Source organism: Hyaena hyaena, unplaced genomic scaffold, assembly GCF_003009895.1.
Source record: "Hyaena hyaena isolate Hyena2069 unplaced genomic scaffold, ASM300989v1 scaffold_1111, whole genome shotgun sequence".
Taxonomy (NCBI): Eukaryota; Metazoa; Chordata; class Mammalia; order Carnivora; family Hyaenidae; genus Hyaena; species Hyaena hyaena.
The window spans coordinates 248,587-273,757 of record NW_024081746.1 but is presented as its reverse complement, the minus strand read 5'-3'; the positions used below and the strand labels follow the sequence as shown (position 1 = coordinate 273,757).

Here is a 25,171-nt window from a genome sequence, read left to right as displayed (position 1 = left end):
AGCTCAGAACTTCTAGTGCCTTCATGAAATCAAAGACAACACTAATACTAACAGCTTTATGCGCCTCATATGTTTTTTGTTATAAAGTTAATGTAATAAATGTATCATATATGATCTTCCCCATCTGATCAAGGACAGAACAGAGATTCAAAAAGTTAGTTAGTTACCCAAGGTTGTTGGGCAAATGAGCGCCGAGGCCTGGACTTGAGTTCCAGTCTCTCTCACCTGGTGCCATTATCCTACACACTCTCGCCACCTCTCAGTCTTGCTGCTCGAATCATTTTATCAAAAGTCCCACTCTGGGCATCTGTAGACCAGATGAAGCCTTCCAGTATGGAAGGAGAAGGGAGAAAAAGGAAGGAGGTGTTTAATCTAATGCTGTTTTCACAAGGTCCCTTACTAGACCAGCCCCTTGTAAGTGCATTTGGAGGCAGATGCAGTCTGACCAGTATGAAGTACCCACACGAGTGGAAATGGCTTGCAATTTTTTCCTTCCAAGGTTTCTATCAGTAGGCTTAATTGGGATCATGGTGGGCCTTTATAGCTTCTGTCCTTTGATTGTTTGATAGGTCACATCCAAGTTGACTAGGTGACCCAGGCTTTAATCCTGGAGGGAGAAAAGAATGTAGGACATTAAATGCCAGTGGCTCCTCCTGTCACATAGATGTTTACTTACCTGTTTCTGGTATTGCCAGACATTATGTGGTGGCCAGAGGGAGCAGGGAGTTGGAGTTTAAATGTTGGCTACTTTCATAGGGAACCCCCCGTTATCTGTACACATTCAACTCAGAAGAGTTTCAGCTCTGGGAGAAAAAAAAAAAAAAGCAGTGTTTTTAAAGAAAATAAGAGAAGCAAAGGATGCACAGTTTTAGCAAATAATGAATTCAAATCTGATATTCATGGTGGAAGAAGAAAAATTCCAAGACCTTAGTCCTGTCTTTACAACCTTCTGGCCCCCAAAGCAAACTGCCTTGGGTCAGTAGATCACTGTCTATTTTATTTTATTTTTATTTATTTTTACTGAGAAAGAAAGGGCACAAGTGAGTGAGGGTGGGGAGAGAGAGAGAATCCCACAAGGGGCAGAGAGAGAAAGAGAGAGAGAGAAGTAAGGCAGGCTCAAGCTCACCAGATGCCGGATGCAGGGCTCAAGTTCTCCAGATGCAGGGCTCAGCTCACCAGATTCAGGGCTTGAGCTCACCAGATGCATGGCTCAAGTTTACCATATGCAGTGCTCGAGCTCACCGGATATGGAACTCTAACTCATGAATCACTGAAGTCAGATGCTTAACCAACTGAGCCACCTAGACACCCAGTAGATCACTTTCTAAACAGCCCTGAGAGGTGGGGCTTTGCATCATTGCTGGGAACGTGCTCTGCCCGTCCAGAGGGACCAACTACCAGGGGCGCAGCTTAGGTGCCTCTGACCTTCCTGTCCTCCTTCAAGCTCTAACAGGACTCGTGGTTGCAGAACCTCCTTATGAGGCAAATACTTTCTATTAGCAAATCTCTTATATATCATTAAATTTGAGAGAGAACAAAAATATTGGGCCTGAATGGCTTGATCCTAAAATGGAACTTGTCATTTAACACTTCACTGGCAAATGTCTCAAATGTGCAGATCCCTGGGGATGGGAAAGAATAATTAAACCTTTTTAGGCAGCTCTAGCTCCTAAGGTATATTGTATTTCATGAAACAAACGTCTTTCTGAAAGTTGTGTAAATTGAATCTCTGTAAATGGAATTCTAATAAATGGTGGATGGTTGCTATTTGAAGGAACCGTTCCATTAATCCCTTTGTGATGTGACTAATCACCCCCAATCTGTCTGTTCGCTAAGTTTGCTTTTCCTATGTCGAGTTTGCCTAAAGCAGGACACAGCTGTACTGAACTATCGCAGATAGTCTCCTCCAGTCGCCAGGAATATCCACTTAGGGGATTTGAATCTGTTTGCTTAACATTTCCAGCCTCATGCAAGATTTAATTTCATTGGCTTTAGGTACAGTATGTGCCTTGTACTTAGGTTCAATGACTACACTGAAATGCTTTGTTTAAATTGCACCTCTTGGTTGTTTATCTACTCTGGGTTAGAGCACATTCTCTAAAAAGTACTTGAGACAATCAATAGGGGTGAAGGGCACCCCTTGAAGACAGTCAAAGAATTGCATTGGGATCTCAAGAATCGAACATATTCATGGACAAGGGGCACCACTCTTAGCAATAAAGGCGCTCATTCTTCTGTGGACCACTGATACCCTGTCTTCTTCCAAAAGAGATTCTAGGCTTACTGTAAACACCAAAATGCAAGGAGCCCGGAGCACTGTTAAGATGACAATGAAAGGTTAAGACCCAATCAATAAAGTGGGGAAGGGCAGAATATCGTCACTGAAAACTCTAGACCAAGGGTTGCCAAGTCAGTTGAACACCAATCATGACTGAATTTCTTGGCTGCCAAAGCAAGGATAAAAGTGTTGGGACAGGTTCTCTGGCTCTTCTCAAACCTGTGAAAGAAACATGTCAGATCACCAGGAGGGATTTATAACTTTTTCCATCTATCAGTCTTTTGGGCCCCATATTTCAGGTCCCATACCAAAAGCACAAGAATCCTTGCTTGTTCATCTAGAAATGTCATTATTTCATTTTGTGGGGGAAGTAAGAGATGATGCACGGCTTTATTTTGATGATTCTCAGACATGGCTAGCTCAAAACTCCAGGAATGAAAGGAAGGTAACAAAAGCTCATTTGGTTTGTAAAACAGCCCACTTGGACTGGCCAAATCTTTCCAACATAAAAAAGTAACAAGGAAGCTCCCACAAGATTCCCGAGTTTCAAGGATCTCTGTAAGAGTATCACTGAGAAGTGAGTCAAGTTGTGATAATTGTAGTATGATGATAATAAAATACCTGGAAGTTTACCAAGTACTTTACCAAATACATACATGTATTTCTATCCTCACTCTCCTGTGTCTAGAATTCCTACTTTTTTTGCCTGTGAGGAAACAGGTTCAGAGAGAATCAGTGGCCTTGCCCAAACATAGCTGTTCAGAAGTGGATCTGGCCCTCTGGCAGAGGCAAGGCCAATAGGGAGTACTATAGGTGTTTATCAAAAGAAGAGGTTTGGAGGGCTGGGATGATAATTTATTTATTCATTTAAGGTATAATTTTTGAACTAGATAGCAATTTATGGCAGCCTTGAAAATACGTTTTCAAAAAGTTCCCTTTACAAAGAATATTTAATAACCTTTTTACAGAGAGAGAGCGTACAAGCAGGGGAGAAGGGCAGAGGGAGGGAGAGAGAGAGAATCCCAAGCAGGCTCCGTGCCGGGCACAGAGTCCAATGCGGTACTTGATCCCACGACCCTGGGATCATGACCTGAGCCACAATCAGGAGTCAAATGCCCAACAAATTAAGCTACGCAGGCAACCCCTACAAGATCTCTTCTTATAGCTTTGGTATCTTGCCTTCTAAGCCCCAACCCCAAGCCACTCAGGATCCAGGTTAAAGCACATCACTGATTTCAGACAAAACTGAGAAGCTAAATATCTTTCCCTGCTCTCTGAATTATTCATTTCATTGAACAAATTGCCCACCTGTCTCCCCCAACCCAACACATCATTTCAGATCATTGGTATAGACCTACTTTTTTTTTTTTTACAGTTTCATACACAGTCCAATTTTCTATTAAAATAGCTTGCTCTCTTCTCCCCCTCTCCCACTTACACACCCGCATGCTCTCTCTCAAAAAGAAATAAAAGAAAATAAAAGCTCGCCCTCTGATTTGAAAAAGCTTTGTCCTCTTAAAAGAGAGATCCTTTCAAACTGGGTAAACCCTATTCTGAAGACAGAGAAAGACTAAATATGATGAGAACATGAGTTTCCAGTATGAACAGACTCAGGTATGAAAGTGTTCTCTTCTCTCCCTGGCATAATATGCTTGTGAAGTAGGAAAGGGTGAACTTTTGCAAGGTAGCCTTTGATTATCAGCACTCTAGTGTGTCATCTAAACAAGGCTTATAATTTTTTTTTTAATATTTTTATTTATTTCTAGGAGAGAGAGAGAGAGAGAGACAGCGTGAGCAGGGGAGGGTCAGAGAGAGAGGGAGTCACAGACTGAAACAGACTCCAGGCTCCGAGCTGGCAGTCAGCACAGAGCCCGACGCGGGGCTCGAACCCACGAACCGCGAGATCATGACCTGAGCAAAAGTCAGACGCTTAACCGACTAAGCCACCCAGGCGCCCCAAAACAAGGCTTATAATTTAAACTCCTAGAATTTTGAGGCTACAGATCATTTTTGTTTTCAAAAAGATAAGGATGACGTACACACCTGGCTTCCTATTCATTCAACAGGTCGCTGCTATATTTTTCAACAGAAATAAAAACTTAACCGTACTCAGCATTAGTATGGGATCACTTTATATTCCTTAGCTAAAGAACTTTGATGTACGTGAGTACATTAGAGCTACTTTGCTTCTCCCAGGTGAATTTGCAAACTGGTTATTATCCCAAGCGTAGGGAGTAGGGTTGGGAGGGGAATGGACCGAGTAACATATTAATTGAAGAGATTCTTTTACAAAACCATAGATGAATTGCACCCTCATCACCAGATTTTCCTTGATAGTCTAGGGACACCACTTTGTAGCCACAGAGCATAATGGCAGCTGGACTGTGCTGGAAGAAGGAAGTCCCCAAAGTCTCATTTGATCATTTTATTACTTACATTGAAATAAAAATATGGATATTACCCAGGAGTTGTTACTGAGCGAGTATGCTGGTTTGATTTACAATATCTATCAGTCCCTGTTGTTGAACCAAAAAAATGACCAAGGCAACAGCACAGATTACATATGAAAGCTCTCTGAAAAGAAATAAATATGTCTCCAGCCTTTTCCTACACTTGCATTTCAGAGTGGAGTATGTATGTATTGTGTAGCTAAGCATTCTACAGGGGACACAGCCTCCTATCTCTATCCTCCGTATAAGGGGTCCCAAGCCCAGAGAGGCTAGCCAGTTCTCGCCAGGCTATATGACAAAGCCTGAGTTAGAGTTCTCATTCACAAATGCCCAGGGCTCTGGGGATAAATTCACACCACCCCCTGACTTCCATATACACATGCTCCCATGGTGTAAACTTTCTATGTGGGAAGAGAGTGAGCCAGAGAATCCCCAGAGGCAGAAACGAGAGTCCCAAACCATCAGTTGTCTGTGGGACACACTGAAGCACAGGTAGAGAAATACTCCATTAGTGAGAATGAGTGATACCATGAAAACCCCTATCAGGCTGTCCTAAGTCAAACACATTTTGGAAAGAGTGGGTGAGTCTGTTTCTATGAGTTCATTTGACATTTATACCTCCTTAGTTCTTAAAGACGTGGGAGGTCTGTCTTCCCTCCCCCTCCCCCTCCCCCCTCCCTCTCTCTATATGTTCGTGTTCTCTGCCCAGGGGTTGGTTAAGATTACCAATGTCAGCGGATCCTAAAATGAAGGCCAGCTGCCCTTACGTGTCTCAGACACAAGCCTCCATGAGACCCTTCGGCGGATCATATGCAAAGACCAGAAAAAGTAGCTTTTATTTCGGTCTCTGGCTGTGAATCCTTGCAGGACCCAGTATTGGTTGTTGCTAAGACAGGGTTCCAGCATCATTCCCTGGATCCTCAAGCCACCTTGCATTTCTGAGAAATGCAGATGAGGGTGGACCACAGGATTCACAGACTAGCCTTTGTCCTCAGCAACAGTTGACCCTGGGTCTCCATGGAGGACCAGTCCCTGGCCAGTGCTCTTGTCCAGCCACCATATTCAATAGCACGCACTTTCTTCCTGAGTTTAATGTCACCTTCTCCTGGACTGACTTGGATGCCCTTCCTGCACCAGTGCAATCAAAGAGGCAGGCAGGTCTCTGTTGTAGCTGACACTAGACCAGGGGCTGGGAACAACAGTTAACCAGAAAATCCTTCTGGAGGGCCAGATGTCATGGAAGGGATATAGTTATATTTGAGGCAAATGGCCAAACCCCGAGCACTTCGTGAGATAATCTTACCCTAAATGATGAGCAGGAGTCCTTAAGAACTGTTTTAAGAATATATTAGTGTCAGGGCACCTAGGTGGCTCAGTCAGGAATGTCCGACTTTGGCTCAGGTCACGATTTCCTGGCTTGTGAGTTCGAGCCCCTCGTCGGGCTCTGTGCTGACAGCTCAAAGCCTGGAACCTGCTTCCGATTCTGTGTCCCTCTCTCTCTCTGCCCCTCCCCCGCTCATGCTCTGTCCCTCTGTCTCTCTCAAGAATAAATAAAACATTAAAAAAAATTTTTTTTAAAGAATATGCTAGTGTTTAGTAGAGAAGGAATTTAAAATCTTATGTATGGACAAAGCTGGGAAGTAGATCTTTTCTTTCTACCTGGCCTCTTTCTCGCCCCTATAGCACACTCACACAGACTTACTCATGGAGTAGATACGTATTTCTATGCTTATTTGATTTATGGCAGTCTCCCCCCCCTAAAACATAAGCCCCATGAGGTCAGAGATAGTAACTCTTTTTGCTCATCGTGGCCTCCATAGCGCTTAGAATACTGCCTAGCAGAAAGATGTTCAATAAATATCTGTAAATATATATTGAGTTGACAGAAATCATTCCTGTGGTGGTAATAACTAAGAAGGGTGCAGAGAATAAACAGACCCTAAATAAAATGTTGCTGTGAAATGTCAAAGGGCAAAGAATAGGAACATTCTGAAATACAATTGTGGATTCGTGCAGCTGTGTTCCTGTTATTGGTGGCAAGATTTCTGACATTTCAGGCATGTGTTCTCATGGCCTAAAATGGGGAGAGATCAGACCACACCAGGTTTATGACTGGATCAAAAGCACTGTCCATCCTAAAGCTTGCCTGGGACAGGGTGGGGACAAAATGTCCGGGAATGTATTGCCGGATGCATACTGACAGGTGCTCCCGTGCTCGTTCCCCACGCAGATCGTGGACGGCAAGCTGTGGTTCCAGCTGGACTGTGGCAATGGCCCGGGGATCTTGGGCATCTCGGGCCGCGCCGTCAACGATGGCAGCTGGCACTCGGTCTTCTTGGAGCTCAACCGCAACTTCACGAGCCTGTCCCTGGACGACAGCTACGTGGAGCGGCGCAGGGCGCCCCTCTACTTCCAGACGCTGAGCACCGAGAGCACCATCTACTTCGGCGCGCTGGTGCAGGCGGATAACATCCGCAGCCTGACGGACACGCGGGTCACGCAGGTGCTGAGCGGCTTCCAGGGCTGCCTGGACTCGGTGGCGCTGAACAGCAACGAGCTGCCCCTGCACAATAAGCGCAGCAGCTTCGCGGAGGTGGTGGGCCTGACCGAGCTGAAGCTGGGCTGCGTGCTCTACCCCGACGCCTGTGAGCGCAGCCCGTGCCAGCACGGGGGCACCTGTGCCGGCCTGCCCTCCGGGGGTGAGTGCGCCCCGCCTGGGCACCTGCCGGGCAGGGGTGGGGGGCGGAGGGGCTGGGCGGACCGGGAGGGACTCGCTTTTAGGGGCATAACCTACTCAGGTGTCCTCAGTGACAGGAGCATTCACCCAAGATGCTGGCCAACCTTCCTACTCCTCTTTAGGAAGGTCCGGGGGCTTGGCGATTATGGCAGAGCGGGTGAGCACTTGCAGCAACCCACAGACGCAGGGCGGTGATCCCAGGACTCCAGAGTCGCTATCACGGCTGCCCCCTCCCCAGGGCACCCCACATCCTTCCAGGACTGGGGAGGAATAGGACCCGCTTTTAAGTATTTGCCCCCTTGAGCTACCTGTGTGTCCCTGGAGAGTGACTGGCTGCCGCCTGAGTCACTGACATCCCACACAATCTTTTGTCCTGCAGACATGTCACTTCAGTAGAAGCTAAAAGGAAGGAAGAGTTGAACCCACCACTCCTGGAATGGCAATATAGTTGGCGATGTTTTGCAGCATGCCTTTAAAATATGTGTATTAAGGGGCACTGCCTGGGTGGCTCAGTTGGCTAAGCATCTGGCTCTTGGCTTCGGCTCAGGTCATGATCTCATGGTTTCTTGGGTTCGAGCCCCACCGTGGGGCTCTGTGCTGACAGCACATCCCTGACTTCCCCCAGAGCCACGGACAGCGCAGTGGATCCCAAGAGCCTGCTTGGGATTCTCGTCTTCCTGTCTTTCTCTGCCCCTCCCCCACTCACACTGTTTCTGTCTCTCTCAAAATAAATAAACTTTACAAAGAATTATTTTAATAAGTAAAAATGTGTATTAAAAATAGATCTAGTGGAAATCCTATAAAAAGGTAGAAAGTCAGGAATAAAGAGAGGGCGCTTTACATGAAATCTCAGGGCAGGAAAACAGTCAGTGACACCATGATGATTCACCCCAATAATTTTTCCCCAAAACATATATCACAGTAAAGAAAGAACAGGGGAGACCAAAAAGGCAGGGGAAGGGTAAAGAAGGTTTCTATTGTTGGAAACCTGGGAGTCTGAAAATGAGAGCATCCCTGACTTCCCCCAGATGTGGTCTCTGTGCTCACATAAACTAGGTCAGGCACTCCACGAGCTGAAGGCTCTACCACCTTCCAGTAGCCCAGCCACACATCACACTTCAGGGTCCTTGCTGAGTCTCTCAGCAGTAGTGTGATTAGCAAATTTAAACCTTCCTCACAAATCACTTGGAGATTCTGCTGTGTGCATTACCATCTAACGTTCGTGAAGCCCAAGTCCAAATTTAGAGTCCATTTTATTATTAGAATGTTATAAACTGTCCACAAAATGATGCACTGCCAAAATACAGACACCGAAGTTATTCAGACTTGCATATGTTACCGCCACAATGAGGGCCAAGTGCCCTGGGGGGAAATTTCTGCCGTCTCGATTTAAGAAATCTATTTGCTGTTTTTACTGTCTCAGCAGTATATGTAAATAAAGGGTTGTTATGGTGCCATAATTCCCGAATGATGGGCAGTAACTATACTTCAGTGGTTCTATAAACCAGCCCATTATGACAAGTCATGGCCAGTTTTTCACCAGGCAAAACAATTCTGCTAGTGTGAGCCATCCACGATATATAAAAGGAGCATATAATTAAATTGGGTTGAAATAGAACACCACTCCATGTCAAATGCTGAGTACATAGCCACAAATTGTAACATACTTTTAACGATGTCAGGACATTGTTTTTTCTGGCAACGCTATGGGTTTCCACAATAGGTTATCGTTAAAATAATAATAATAATCACTGTAGTAAGGAAGAAGACTAGGGGATCTTGCTCTTCCGTGTGCATTTTAATTGCCTCAAATCCGTGAGCTAAGTATTCAGTGCAGGTATGTTAATTAAGTGAGTGTGACTCATATCAGCACAGATTTCCTTTACTTTTTTTTTTAATGTTTACTTATTTTTGAGAGAGAGAGAGAGCGCGCGCGCACACAAGCAGGGGAGGGGCAGAGAAAGGGGGACAGATGACCTGAAGTAGGCTCCGTGCTGACAGGCTGACAGCAGCAAGCCCAGTGTGCACCCTAGAGATCATGACCTGAGTCGGAGTCCAACGCTCAACCAACTGAGCCACCCAGGTGCCCTTCCTCTAGTTTTTAATCTCATTTGGTTTAACCAGAATTCAGCACTGAGGACCCACCTGCTGTATACTTGTCACATGGCCTAACGAACTTGCTTCTTCTCCCCAGGGGCCCAGCCTGGCCTACAGGTTCCGTTCTCTCTCATATTCCTCTTTGTCCCCTGCTCCCCACTTGGCCCATGATTGGGGTTGAGGTTGCGATTCCACAACAGGTACTCTTCCTTCCAAGGTGATAAAACCATTCCGGGGGCGCCTGGGTGGCTTAGTCGGTTAAGCGTCCAACTTTCGCTTAGGTCATGATCTCGCGGTTCGTGGGTTCGAGCCCCGCGTCGGGCTCTGTGCTGACTGCCAGCTCAGAGCCTGGAGCCTGTTTCAGAGTCTGTGACTCCCTCTCTCTCTGACCCTCCCCTGCTCACGCTGTCTCTCTCTCTCTCTCCTGGAAATAAATAAAACTTTTAAAAAAATTAAAAAAAAAAAAAAACCATTCCACAGCACAAGTCTCTCCTTTGTACATGGAGATCCATGTTCTTCTAAAACAGAGGAAGTATCTTTCTTCATCTGCTCCTCTATACAACTCCCTTCTCTTAAGCCTACTGTACCTGTGGAGCTGAGGATGCCCAGTGGTTTCTACCTCAGCAGTCCCCAGGACATGATCCCAATGCAGCCGTCTGGGGGTCTCATGCACGGCAGTACTGAACCCAGGGGCCAAGAAACTCCTCACCACCCACCGGGAAATCCAAGAAGAGGGTTTCTGTTGCTTCTCTGCGGTGTCAAAGGCACAGAATTCCCCCTCTGATGCGGAATCTTACCTGCTTCTTGGTACTAGGATTGAGACGTCAGCTTCTAAGAAAAGAGGAGAGGGAATCCATTTTCTTGCCCCCAAGATCTGTTCATATCAGACCAAGTTTTGTCTAGGTCCCTGTATCCTCTCTGCAAATTCCCAAAGTTGGTGTCAAATAGTAAGGGGGATAAAAACCAAGAAAACAACCAACCAGTGATTTGACCTTTAACTCACAACTATGAAACTATGTTACTAATTATAAGGTTATTTTTTTTAAAAAAGAATAAAGGTCCTAGTTGTGAGTGATGGTTTAAAAAGAATAAGACTGAGTCATTAATGAAAGAATATTCATGCCTTGAAGAATTCCCCTTGGCTGCAGGGGTATCTAATCACAGAGAGAGTCTTGCTTCCCCAGATCAAAGACTAGGATGCATGCGGTATGCAAAGAGGGAAATGGGGCTAGAGAAAGTAGAGTGAGGTGCTTCCGGTGTGACTTCATGCACGAGAATGCTGATGACATGTTATGTGACTGAACGTCTTGCTGCTCTTTGAACCCTGTACTCTGCTTTGCTCTTAATTTCCAGAATGCATAGTTTAGTAGAATCATTCCCTTGACCATTGAAGAATGCTGAAGTATTGGTCATTGGCTCTCCTGGTGACAGACTTCACATTTCAACTGTGGCTCTTCTAGCACATTGTTCCAGAACCTTCAGAGGTTGTTGTTTTTTCCTTTAAGTTTATTTATTTCTTTTGAGAGAGAGAGAGAGAAAGAGAAAGCAAGCACCTGAGCAGGGCAGGCACAGAGACCCAGAGAGAGAGAGAGAATCCCAAGCAGGCTCCGTGCTGTCAGTGAAGAATCTGATGTGGGGCTTGGTCTCACGAAGCATGAGATCATGACCTGAGCCAAAATCAAGAGCAGGACGCTTAACTGACTGAGCCACCCAGGCACCCCCGAGCCTTCAGAGTTTCAAAAGCAGACAACCTACAGCAAGAGGCATGTTCTTTCAAAGAGGCAGGATTCTGCACTAACCACCTCCAAACCCAATCAAACCCTCGGCATGAAGTGGCAAGGGAGCTGTGTCTGCTAGCTCGGAATGACATGGTCGGCGGCTTTGACCAGTGTTGTAACTCTAGCTGTCCCAAGAGCAAGCCATGGGAACCTCAGGGAAGTTAGAGCCCAGAACGCTAACTTGTAATAAGGGTATAAGTATGACTCTGTAAATCAACCACAGAGGGAAGGCTCTTTCCTGTTAAAGCCTTAAAATTATCTGTATTTCATAAACATGACCTGGAAATAGCAACCGCTGTGGAGAAGAAGTGGCCTCGTCCCACTCTGACCCCTGCATTTCTAGACCCAGTGGATAGGAAGCAGCCCACTGAGGACCCGCAGTCTGGATGCAGAGCCCTCCAATCCTCCATGCCTTATCCTGTTCAACTTGAGCCCATTACTGGAAAAACCTATTTGAAGCTAAGCTATAATTTAGCGAAGCAATGCAGCAAGCCAGGCAGTCCCCAGACCAGGAAGCGTCATTCTGTTTTGCATGAGACTAGAAGCCTAACTTTTAAAATAAAAAGTTGGTAAAATTTTTTTTTAATTTTTTTTAATGTTTTATTTATTTCTAGGAGAGAGAGAGAGAGACAGCGTGAGCAGGGGAGGGTCAGAGAGAGAGGGAGTCACAGACTGAAATAGGCTTCAGGCTCTTGAGCTGGCAGTCAGCACAGAGCCCGATGCAGGGCTCGAACCCACGAACCGCGAGATCATGACCTAAGCGGAAAGTCGGACGCTTAACCGACTAAGCCACCCAGGCGCCCCAAAAGTTGGTAAAATTTTAAGTGGTAACAGTTACCATTTAATAGACTCTTACTATGTCCTGGTACTTGCTGACCTTGTAAGTGCTTGTGCACAATACTCTGGGATCAGTATAAGTCTTCCCTCCCCCTGTCCCCATTTTACAGACGAAAACACAGACCAGAGAAGTTAAGTACCTGACCCAGCATCACACAATAAAGTGGGGAAGCCAAGATTTGATCCAGGTTTATGACAGCCCCCTCCCTACCCCACGCCAACCTGTGCTTTTGACCCTTGTTACTTAAAATGTGTCCCAGGGACCAGCAGCATTGGCGTCTCTACAGATGTTAGAAGTGTAGCATCTCTGATCCCACCCCAAACCCACTGAATCAGAATCCGTATTTTAACAAGATCTCTGGGTGATATACTGATATCTTTTCTCTGTCTCTGAACTGCCCTGAAACCTGTGGAAACTAGCTCTCTTTTGTTTGCACATATGGTATATAGTGGTTCTCAAACCCTGAGATGCCTCTGTATCACCTAAGGACCTTATTAAAATGAAACCTTGTTATAGAAGAGTCTCTTGATTGTTAAGGGAAAGGGAGAATTTCTGTACTTGCCTCCATCATTTGCTGCCCATGTCAGAGAAGCCTTCTGCTAGATCACTCAATCATATTCACAAGTTCCTAAACATACTACCAGGCAAAGTTTCTCAGTGAAAGTTTTGAGGGGAACACACATGCACAGGTGCGTGTGCATGCACACACACACACATATCTACAAATCAAAATCTCAGAATCTACAAGAGTAGAATTCAGACATCTCTGTGTTTAACAAGCCTCCAAGGTACTTCTATGCACATCTGAGTTTGAGAATGAATGACATTTGGGAATGCCAATAAACTCTATATTTGCAGGAATGTGAGTTAGTGAATTCTGGAAGAGTTAAGCAGACATTGGATGTTCAGGAATGGAATGTCAGGTCCACGGCCTACTTTTGTTATCATTATTTTAGTGTAAAGATCGAATTTTTCTCCCCAGATAGTCAGGAGTCTGAGGTCACCCTGAGATCCCCTTTGAAGATAAAAGTGAGAGTGTCTACCTACTCCCTCTAAGAAGGTTGCAAACAACAAGTTCTTGGATGTTGCCAAGAGTTGGGCATAGAAGTATTTTCAGCATTAAAGCTGCCTGAGATCTTTTGGGTGATGTCTTACTGAGTATTTTGTGTCCCTAACTTAGAAGGGTCTACATAAACTCAGGCCTTCAAACTTTAAGTTAATTCTTGGGTCCCATTGCTGTCTCAGTGACCAATGGATTCCACTTGTGTGGCCTCACAGCTGTTTTAAGGGAATTGAGCAGGGTCCTGTATGTCTTCAGCCCACTGGCCCACTGAGCAGAGTTGGACAGAGAAGGGAGAAGCCAGACTCCCCATGAGTATTCTGGATGAATCTTTTATAAAGATTTTTATTTTTAAATATTTTCTACACCCAACGTGAGGCTCAAACTCACAACCTTGAGAGCAAGAGTCACATGTTCTACTGACTAAACCAGCCAGCCTCCCTTACTGTGAACATAATTTGACTGAGCTTTGCAGCTGATGGGGAAAAAAAATTTTTTTCTGGGTGATTGTCTTCTAAATACCAAGGTACCTTTTTTGGTACTTTGGAAAAAACCTTATGGTAACAGCATTAATAAAATAGACTCTGATAAAAAGAAAAAAAAACACCCTCAAAACCTTGAAACAGTCAGGTATGAGCAAACACAAAAGAGCATGCTGGGAGGTGAGAATTTACTGTGCGCCTAATGTTGTTAACACATCACATGTTTCCAGATCCTCAAAGAAAGTGTTAGAGGCTCAGCCCAACATACAGTGTATGAGATGTGAGCAAGCTTTCCTGGGGAAGGTTACAGGTCCCCCTCTTCTTCAAAGGTTGTTATGTGCCCTGCGTGGTGGAAGAGAAGAGTCAGGTAACTCTAAGTTGAGATGGCAAAGTCTCGACAGAGGCCATGATCTACAACTGGACTCACTCTACTTATGATTAGCATCTCATGTGATAATGCGTCCACCAGTTTTCTCATACTTACTAAGATCCACAGACTAGAAGCTTCAGCATTTCCCAGTATTCAGCCGAAAAGTCAGAGTAAGAAACTCCCATGGCTTTCACTTGTTTGGTGGATGGGCAACACAGAAATGAAGCTGATTTCAGAATCCATAGTAATTACAATAATTACAACAATAAAGCACCTAATGTTTGTGTACTACATTGTGGCTGATGAATCCAAAAGCCTTATTATCCTCTATGAAGTGGGTATTAGTGAGGTTCAATTATCAGATAAAAATAGGGAGGTTCCTGGAGGCCAGGCGGCTAGGCTGTGATGACACCCCGCTGGTGGGGAACAGCCAGAACTTAAAAGGGCCCATGGCCTCACCCCCACCTCACAGCTGCCTCCCCAGATCATGTGAGCTCTTAGAGTTTCTAAATGAAATCCATAATCCAGCAAGCCTAGTGGTTGATGCTGACTTCAGATCACATCATCCCAATGCCAAATTCACATTTGTCATTACTTCCACCTTTGTGCACCAGGCAGATGTTTCCTTATCGAGGCAGCCAAACCTGATCAGAGTCGAGTCACCAAGACTGGAGAGGAGGGCCGAGCATTGAGGCCATTACCTGGATGAATCAGGTTGGAAAACGGCTAATAAGTCAAAAGAGTGAGATAGAAATGATCTTGATTATTTGCCTACACAGCCCAAATTTACTCTATAATTGCTTAAACTGTTTCTATTTGTGCATTTATTAGGTTTTGCAGTGTTTTTTGCACAAGCAAGGGAGGGGGCATTTTAAGTTTGTCCGGGTGCACCTTTTAAAGCCATCTGCATCTGCTACAGCTAGAAGGATCGTAAACAAGAGCATAGCTTTGAGGCAAAGCTTAAAAATACTCTTCTCCTTTTCCCAGGATTTGGGGGAAGAGACGTGGTAACTATCTTTTTTTTTAACATGCATCTCAATGCTAAGAATATTATTGTCTTTTTATAAATCTGGGAACTGGTTAAGTGGTGTCTGCCAATTATTGACTATGTAACTTTGAGTAAACCATCTTATTTAAGCCTTAGTTCCCTTATTTGTAAAATAATTGTAATAATAGTACTTACAGCATATGGTTGTTATCAAGAACTAAATGAGATAATGCATAGACTGTCCTTAGCATTTTTCCGACCGCATACTAAGCTATTGTTCTTGCTAATGATTTCCCTATGTGACATTCTCCCCCAACCCAGAAAAAAATAGGTACTCTTTTTAATAACACTTGGATGTTATCTACTGCATTTTATTTTTCTTTTATATTTACAAAGTGTTAAAATATTATTTGTGGTCAGAGAATGCCTGGATGGATATCTCTTGACATTCTGTTTCCTTGATTTGTGTTTTATATCTACATATGGTAATGCTTGGGAAAAGCAGTAACTTTATTATGCCATTATTTTACTATTTAATGATTATTTGGCTCCCAGAGGGATGTCTAATGTTGTCCATCTTCTGTATCTCCTTAGCTCCCTGAAGAGTTGTGGGGACTAACTCCAAGCCCTTCCTCATTCTTAGCAAGTGTTAAGTTCCAGTCACTGACAAGCTTCAGTGCCAATACCCTCTTGGAGATATATTTTAGTATCTGAAAGCCTGGATTCAAGCTCAAACTCAATCACATACCAGCTCTGTGTACTTGAACAAGCCACTAAGCTCTCCAGCACCCTCATGGCGTTGAAATGTTAATGGGGCTGCTTATTTTTCCTTCATATGGTTATTGTGGCCCTTCATAAAGTGACTGAGAGTGATTTTAAACCACTACAGCATTAGATATCCCTCAGTATCACTATGGCAGGCTTACTGATATTATAAAATTAATAATAGGGCCTAGGCCAGGATAATGAGAAAATAAATAAAATCTTGTGATCACAGGTTACATTTGATCAACAAGCCTCTTTTCAAAGAGTCTAACAACAGATCTCACTCTTCTTTCTTTAAAAAAAAATGGTTGGGGCACCTGGGTGGTTCAGTCGGTTGGGCATCCAACTTGGGCTCACGTCATGATCTCTCAGTTCCTGAGTTTGAGCCCCACATCGGGCTCTGTGCTGACAGCTCAGAGCCTGGAGCCTGCTTCGCATTTGGTGTCTTCCTCTCTCTCTGCCCCTCCTGTGCTTGCACTCTGTCTCTCTCTCTCTCTCAAAAATAACTAAACATAAAATTTTTAAAAATTAAAATAAATGAATAAATAAAATAAAAACAAATAAAAATTTTTATTGTTCATTTATTTTGAGAGAGAAAGAGTGGAAGCAGGGGAGGGGCAGAGAGAGGGAGAGAGAGAGACTCCCAAGCAGGCTCTGTGCTGTTAGTCCCCACAACTCTTCAGGGAGCTAAGGAGATACAGAGCCCCATATGGGGTTCAATCCCACAAACCGTGAGATCATGACCTGAGCCAAAATCATGAGTCGGATGCTGAACCAACCGAGCCACCCAGGTGCCCCTCATTCTTCTTTCATTAAAAAAAAAAATCTGGGGCGCCTGGGTGGCTCAGTCAGTTGAGCATCCGACTTCGACTCAGGTCATGACCTTGCCATTTGTGAGTTCGAGCCCCGTGTCAGGCTCTGTGCTGACAGCTCAGAGCCTGGAGCCTGCTTCAGATTCTGTGTCGTCTTCTTTCTCTGCCCCTCCCCCGCTTGTGCTTTCTCTCTCTCTCTCTCTCTCTCTCAAAAATAAACATTAAAAAAAATTTTTTTTTAAATCTGACCACCTTAAAATAAAACCGAATTGTTTTTCTCTCTCATCGTGTTAACATAAGAACTCCAAATTTCAAGTTCTAAAAGCACTGTTTTTTCAAACGTTCTCTACCTCCTTCGCCCCAGGGGTTTGAGATCCTGAGAGCAGGTACTAGACAGCTTCCTTCTGTTGTTGATAAACAGAAGGTCCAGAAAGAGAGTGTAATGAAGTACAGTTGTTAAAAATACAACTCAGGCTGATACTCAACAGCCCAGCTGTGGGGCCAGACCCACAGTAGCCTGACAACTGTAAATAAGTAACCAGCTTCTGTGAACCCCAGTTTCCTCAGCCAGAAAAGAGAAATAAAAATCATACCCCTGACATAGGCTTGTTTGCAGAATGTATGTGTTATGCATAGAGAGTGCTTAGAATTGTCCTGGTACAGAGTTTCTACACGACTGTTAGCTGCCGTCATCATCATTCTCATCACCGTCTTCCAAATGGATAGCAAGTTCTCTCAGGCGTCGAACAGAGCTCCTCAGCCGGGCTTCCTCCAGCCTAGCTCCGGTGTCGCTGCTCTCTTTTCCCGCTGTGCCCTGTGCCTACTGTCATGGTAGTTTTGTATTATCTCTATTGGTAGATGGTGTATTTCTGTCTGTGTCTGTGATCCCGTAAGGGTCTACTGTAATCCTTAGTCCAGGGTGTGCCTTAATCAGCTCTCTAAAAATAAAAACCCTAATTTGTAGTGTCCTTTGATTTCAGTGATGTAAATACTCCCACCGTGGCTGATGTCAGGCTACCAATGGTTCAATGAGTGGCCTGCAAATTCCCGAATATCTTACAGTTCGTTCTCACATCCCTGCGTGCTGGCTCTGGCACACCACTGCCGATGGCTTAGGCACTCAGTCAGTGAATAGGTTAATCAGTCAGGCTGGCAGCTGCACCCAGTAACACTAGATATCCCACAAAAGATAATGAAAATGACAAAATGCAGCAGGAAATGTGTGGGAGTAAAATAGTGTGCTAGAGGTACTGCCTCATTTTAAATTCTGATTTTCCAAGGCACCGAGACATCAAATCAAAGAAATCAAACCCATGACCTTAGTTAGAATCCAGTTTCCATGATGGTAATTCAAATGTCCCTTATGCCCAGACAGTCCCTCCTTGTGCTTCCCCTGCCCTCCCACCCCCTGACCAACTACTTCTGCTATAGTTTTATTTGGGAAATTGTCTGAAGCTTGCCATACAGAAGCTGGGGAGGGAGAAATTTTACCTGCACTGACCCAAGATTCCCTCTTCTGGCTTCCCTCCCACCTCATCACTGATATGCTTTCAAGTCCTGTCCTGTGGTTGTGTCGGCCCTCCCGTTAGTCAAGGAAGGAATCTAACCATCCTCACAAGTGCTTCTGTCTCTAAGCAGCATGCTGTTCTGGCCGGGGACTAGCCAGGTGACCCGAAGAAGCATTTTTCCCAGTTTTTACCGTTTTCATCAAGCCCATTCAATTTCATTAAGGCAAGCAGCTTCCCAAATTGGTTAAAAAAAAAACAAAAACAAAAAAAAAAAACCACCTCCAAGTCAGCATAATGTAACTCAATCATACCTCAGACTACTACATCCTGTCCACAGACAGCAGACCAGCTGCCTTTGGACACATCAATAGTGGTCTTTCTTAAGAGGTCATGTCCTGATGTTTCATTGGAATCGCATTCAAGAGCATGTGTGCCTCTCTGAGCCGCAATCTCTGGCCCTTTGTGTTTCTTGTTGGGACTATTCAGTCCTCTCTTGTGAATGTAAAGATTTCTCTCTTGCCTCCTGCACCTGCCTTCTGAAGACTAGTCTTTCTTTCTCGGAACCTGTGAACACCCTCACAACCCTAATGTCCTGCTACACTTGAGAGTTCTCTGTAGTGTGGGTTGAGTAAACATAAATGAGCACATACACTATTTCAATCTATAGATGTCTGACTGTCTTATACCAATAGAAATCAATCTATCAGGGCACCTGGCTGGCTCAGTAGGAAGAGCATGTGACTCTTGATCGCTGGGGTTGTGAGTTCAAGCCCACATGGGGTGTAGAGATTACTAAAATAATTAAATAAACTTAAAAAAAGAGAAATCAATCTATAACATCCCAACATCAGTCACTGGGGAGCAGAGATTAGCCCAAGAAACCTTCAAATAAGAGTGAGCATGGTTATTTACAGCACTTACAAAAGATCTTAGAAATGAGGAGAGCCTCACTGGTTACTTCTCAGTAATGGTGCCAGCTTACCGTCACAACACCACTACTGCATGAGTAAAGGCATTTTTAAAAATTTAGTGTTTGTTTATTTTGAGAGAGAGAGAAAGAGACAGAGCATCAGTGGGAGGGGAGGTGGCAGAGAGAGAGAGAAACAGAATCAGAAGCAGGCTCCAGGCTCTGAGATGTCAGTACAGAGCCCGACACGGGGCTCAAACTCACGAACTGTGAGATCATGACCTGAGCCGAAGTCGGACACTTAACCGACTGAGCCACCCAGGAGCCCCTGTGTAAAGGCATTTTAATAAGCCATAAGCCGTAGGAGGGAGGGCGCCTGAGAAGGAGACAATGCCAACACAAGTTTGGAGAGTAAGAGGCAAATGGAATGGTGGCAAGGAAGAGGGAAGTGAAGCTTTGTTTTCTTCTTTTTGATTTTTTTAACATTTATTTATTTTTGAGAAAGAGAGAGTGTGTGCAAGTAGGGGAGGGGCAGAGAAAGGGAGACAGGATCTGAAGCAGGCTCACAGCACAGAGCCCAGAGTGAGACTCAAACTCAGAAACTGTGAGATCATGACCTGAACTGAAATCAAGCATCAGCCGCTTAACCAACTGAGCACCCAGGCACCCCTCAGAAGTGAAGTACTGAGTTGCTGAAATGCTGACCAATAGAAGGGGATCTGGGAACTGAATCCCCCAAAGGCTCAAGAATTGGAGGCATTAGTCACTTCTAAAAGGGGAAGGGATAGGGAGAAGGGCTTAAAATAAGAATTGTTCAAAAGTGTGTGTAAGCAGTTAGAACCCCAGACTCCCAATCTCTCTCCGTGGCCAGGTAACCACTCCCCCCACACCCTGGCAGAGCCTTCCGGTGATGGTGAAATGCAGGGGTGAGAAGACAGGGAGCAGATGCCACTTGGGGGAGTGGAGGGTAAAAGTAAGTCTGATGTGTTCATTTGATGCTGATACCCACAGTCAGCACTCCTCTGCCACCACCCAATCTCCCGAATGTGAGAAGCCAGGCCTTCACTCTTCTGGGCAGGGGATAAGGGTCATTACTGGGTTCCCCATACCAATGGTACTAAAACAGTCTCTCAGTTGACAAAACCCATTCATGTGCTCAGAGCTTCCCATCAGATTTCTGGTTTCCTGCCACGCCACTCTACAATCTGAGGGCCAAGGAAGGATTGCCAGACAAGGTAGGAAATCCTCTAATTTGTAGGATAGAGGATGTATCAGGCTTCTCCAGAGAAACATAATAGGTAGGATGGATGGGTGGATGGATGGATGGGTGGATAATAGATAGGCTATAAGGAATTGATTCATACGATTGTAGGACTGGCAAGTCTGATATTTATAGGGCAAGCCAGCAGGCTGGAAAATCATGTAAAAGTAGATGTTGTAACCTTGAATTTGTAATTGCAGAGCAGGCCAGCAGGCTGGAAACTTGGGCAAAATTTCTGTGTTGCAGACTTCCTCCTTCTTAAGGCCATCAACTGAATAAATAAGGGTAATCAGCTATACTTAAAGCTAGCTGACTGTGTTAATCGCATCCACAGATACCCTCACAGCATCATCTAGACGGTGTTTGTCCAGCACTTGGGCACCATAGCCTAGTCAAGGTGACACATAAAATTTACCATCACAGAGACCAAAACAAAGAAACAGAAAAAAGAACTTGGAGAAAACTATGTAGGGAGAAAACCTCATAAATATATTAATATCCTCAGAGAGATAAGAGAAGATATTATAACCACAAAACATGAGCAGGATGCTATTGTTTAGAAAACACACACACACACACACACACACAAAACCTCAGTGAACAAAATAAGAGCCCTTGGAAATGACAGCATAAATGAAAATCTCAGTAGAAGTTGTTTCAGAAGATAAGAATCTCTCAGAAAGCACAGCAAAAACCCACAGAGATGTAATATAAGACAAATAATTAGAGGAAGACCCAGGGGATCTGAGATCCAAACCATAAAACTTCCATAAAGACAGAACAGGGAAAACAAAGGAAAGGAAATCATCAATGAAACGATAAAGGAAATGTTCCCAAAGTTAAAGAACAGGACTTCCCAGAGTGCCCCATGTTGCCTGAAATAAACCCATACTAAAGTATGTTATTGTGAAATCTCAGGAAGCTGGGGGCCAAGAGAAGAACCGCCATGTTGTCGGAAAGGAAAAGAAACCAGGCCATGTACAAACTTCAGGAACTGAACAGGCCTGGAATTTCTCAAAGACTACATGGAGGGAATTACTCAGAATTCTGTACGCCGCCTACCAGAGAGGGGAAATGGTGAAGTAAAGCAGGGCTCAGCTATGCAGGGTCTCACAACACTGACTTCCTGTAAACCCTTTCTTGGGAAGCTACTGTGGAACGTGTCCTAATGAAATAAGAGGCAGCCAAGAAATTAGGAAAACAGGTGATCCCACAAACACTAGATGCAGCCCAGCAGAGGGCGCTCCCAGGACAGCAGCCCCAGCAGGATGAGCCAGCACTATTCAGGGGGAAGCCAGTCAGAAAGCCTTGAGGAAAGATGTCTCCAGGAGATTAAAGTATAGAACACCAGTGGAACAGAGATGACACAGAGAGACCTAGTCCATGAAGGGTCTGGTGTTGAATTAACGATAAGTACAGTTGACCCTTGAAGAAAATGACAGAGAGGGGTGCCAAACCCCCACCCACATTTGAAAATCTGGGTATACCTTTGGATGAAACTTAACTCCTAATAGCCTACTGTTGACCAGAAGCCTTACCCATAACATAGTCGATTAACACACATTTTGTATGTTATATGTATTATATGCTACATTCTTACAAAAAGTAAGCTAGAGAAAAGAAAATGGTATTAAAATCCTAAAGAAAATACATTCACAGTACTGAACTGTGAAAGAGTCCCACATAAGTGAACCTTCGAAGTTCAAACTCATGTTGTTCAAAGGTCCACTTTTCTGTTCAATGGGATGTGGGGCTACTGGTGTACAAAATAGGACTTGTAGAACTATCTTTGCTCCTTACTATGTGAATGTATAACTTTAATTTTTTTTTTTAAAGAAAAAAGGTATTTTAATTTTTTTAAGTAGGGAGAAAGAAAGTCCTTACTAATTATTCATCCTTTCTATCTCTGAGAGGTAAATAATGCCGTTGTCCTTTTAGAATCTTATCTACTCTGATATTTGATGTTCTTTGCAGTAGGGATATTACTATCTATTTCCTCATGATGGGTTCAAGAGTGGAGAACTTTGGCAAAGATGTGAAAATCGGGATCCAAATATGGGAGCTGGGTAAAGGCTGGGATTCTCCCATTTCCCTGTGCATATATCAAACTAAGGCTTATTTGAGTTGCTATATATCCTCATTTTATCTGTGCTCTCCTCATTTCCTCAATAGGTTGGTGGGGGGTGGGGAGGGGGTGGATGGAGATGGCGGATTGTAGTGCTCAGCTAAGGAGAAAGGGCACGGGGGTGAGAGAGGGGTTCCGGAAACAAACTAGCATTGCACCCATGGTAAACTGCTCCTCCCTGGAAACACCCTGCCTTTTATGTAGTTGTGTGCTGGGCAAAGCATCTCCCCCCTGTCTTGGCCTCTGTTCTTGGAATCTTGGGTGTCTTCTTACCATTCTCACTAGCATTTAGGTATTCGGTTAATTCGGTGCAGTTAACTAGCAGGGAATCCAAACCATTACATGGCATTTTTGTGGCAAGTGTGTCCCAACTTCAAAATAACAATTTGAGGGGCACCTGGGTGGCTTAGTGGGTTAAGCGTCTGACTCGATTTCGGGTCGGGTCATGATCTCACAATTCATGAGTTCAAGTCCCCCATGAGGCTCTTCACTGACAGCGCAAAGCCTGCTTGGGATTCTCTGCTTCCCTCTCTCTCTGCCTCTCTCTTTCTCTATCAAAAATAAATAAATAATCTTTTTAAAAAAATAACCAATTTGAAAGTCATCTTTGGAATCTGGGCCCTGCCAAAGATTTGGTTTAGGAAGAGGTAGGAGGGCACATTGTGGCGGAGTCCCTGCACTCTGAATATGGCCAGTGGTGTCTGTGCTCACGAGGTCCTCTTTCTCCCTAGGCTATCAGTGTACCTGTCTCTCACAGTTCACCGGGAGAAACTGTGAGTCTGAGATCACAGCCTGCTTCCCAAACCCCTGCCAGAATGGAGGCTCCTGCGACCCAATAGGGAACACTTTCATCTGCAATTGCAAAGCTGGGCTCACTGGAGTCACGTAAGTGAGAGACTGGGAAACAGTCTTTCTCCCTGCTGCTTCTTGTCCCTAAGAAAGCAAAATGGTAAGCAACAAACTGGGATAAAATATTTACCACGAGTAGGACAGGCAAAGTGTTAATATCTCTACGAAAAAAAGGCTTACGAATGACTTAAATCTTAACCGGGATGATCTCTGGGTAATTGAGTTACTGGTAATTTATACTTTTTACTTTAAACTTACCTATTTTTCAGATTTTTCCATAATTCCCATGTGTTCTCTAATTAGGAAAGCAATCCTTTTAAAGGAAATCATCTATGACCCCTAATATTTCTAGTATCATTCTGAGGCAGACATCTTAGCCGTGTCCCCAGAAGTCATTAACTGGACTCTACTGCCTAACATTTTATGATCATTCTGAGAAACTAAAACATACCTCTCCTTTGCATACCCTTTTTCCCCCAAGAAATGAGGGAAATTAAAGTGTTAGCCAAATGGAAAGGGAATGTTTTAAGCTCTTAGTAAAATGCCTCTTCCAACCATCCTTGATCATTTGAGAAGTATATATATGTAATCTCAAGCAAGTGATATTCTAATTACAGATCAGTCTTATGTATTCATTAAAGCAAATCTCCCGAGGACTTTACCAGGAAATACTTAGCCGACTTTGAATCATTGGATGTAATTTAAAGTAATAAAGCTGCATTTATTTTTAAATACTCTGTGATTCTAATTTCCGAATGACCTGGCCTCAATCTGTTCAAATTAGGGATGTTTGACTACATTTTAAAAGGTGGATTACCAAAGATATAAGTGATCGTGCCTTTTAAATGAACACATCAGAGCAATTGCTAAAGTAGGGAAAAATGAAGGAGGAGAAGGAAGGTCTACATTCTCACATAACGTTAAACTAAGAAAGAATAAGACTTAGATGTTTGCCTTATAATTATACTTGAAGTGAGTCACGGATTCCTTTAAAGAGAATAAAATTGATTTAATTATTTTTCATTAGAATGCTTTAATCATTCTTTCCTGATAATCTGTATTAGCATTAACCTTTATTGTAGGCACAGAATCTGTAAAATATATAGATATGTAGCCCTCCACCTACCCACTTACTCCCTATTTTGCCTAAGCCTCTCTTGCACCTGTGTGTGCATACACACACACACACACACACACACACACACACACACACACATGCTTCCCAGAGAGACCAAAAATTACAGTAACTGTTAGAAGAATATTTCAGAACCAAAGATTTCTTCCTCTTGGGAAACTCTATACAAGGTACAGAGGTTCACTGCTTTTTTCTCTGTAATTCTACAATCCCAAAAGCTCAAAGAAATAAAGGGATTAAGGATAAGTTGGTCGCAAACTAATTCCCTGGCAAAACCAGCCAAAGCTGCTCGGAGACTATTTCTAGTCTTTATTTCTCTCATTGAGTGTGAATATCCATATGCTTTATTGTAGAAACACTGGCATATTTGATTATGGGTCCTGTGCCAGACCCATGTTTCCAGCAGTGGGGCGTGTTTCTGACAGAGCATGAAAGACATGTACTGTATGACGTTTCTAACACTGCAGAAATTTAAACTCAAATGCACCTGGCCCCTAGGATTTGAAAACTAGTATCTCTCTAACAGCATCTGCTCCTTCTCTCCCCCACGACCCCCAACCCCCCCCCCCCCAGTCTTTGCCCCACTCCCATCTGGCTAGGTCAAGACCATCTGGGAGCCATCCCCTCAGGAGAAATCCCTTAACTCCCCGTGACAACTCAGGGCACCACCCCCAAGGTGCCCAGCCACCCCCGACGCCCTCGCACACCCTCGCTCTACCTTTGTCACGCTC

General features: G+C 44.2%; 1 protein-coding gene and 1 non-coding gene across 2 annotated transcripts in view; one reads left to right on the top strand and one right to left on the bottom strand.

The window, feature by feature from the left end:
• Positions 1–25,171, top strand: part of FAT3 (FAT atypical cadherin 3) — a 191,834-nt gene that overhangs the window by 158,053 nt on the left and 8,610 nt on the right. The window contains exons 24-25 of the mRNA XM_039222360.1: positions 6,959–7,427; positions 23,188–23,341. Coding sequence (XP_039078291.1) covers positions 6,959–7,427; positions 23,188–23,341 — 623 coding nt within the window. The remainder of the gene's footprint in view (positions 1–6,958; positions 7,428–23,187; positions 23,342–25,171) is intronic.
• TRNAK-UUU lies at positions 4,147–4,231 on the bottom strand. The gene has a single exon. It is a non-coding gene; the product is annotated as a tRNA-Lys (tRNA).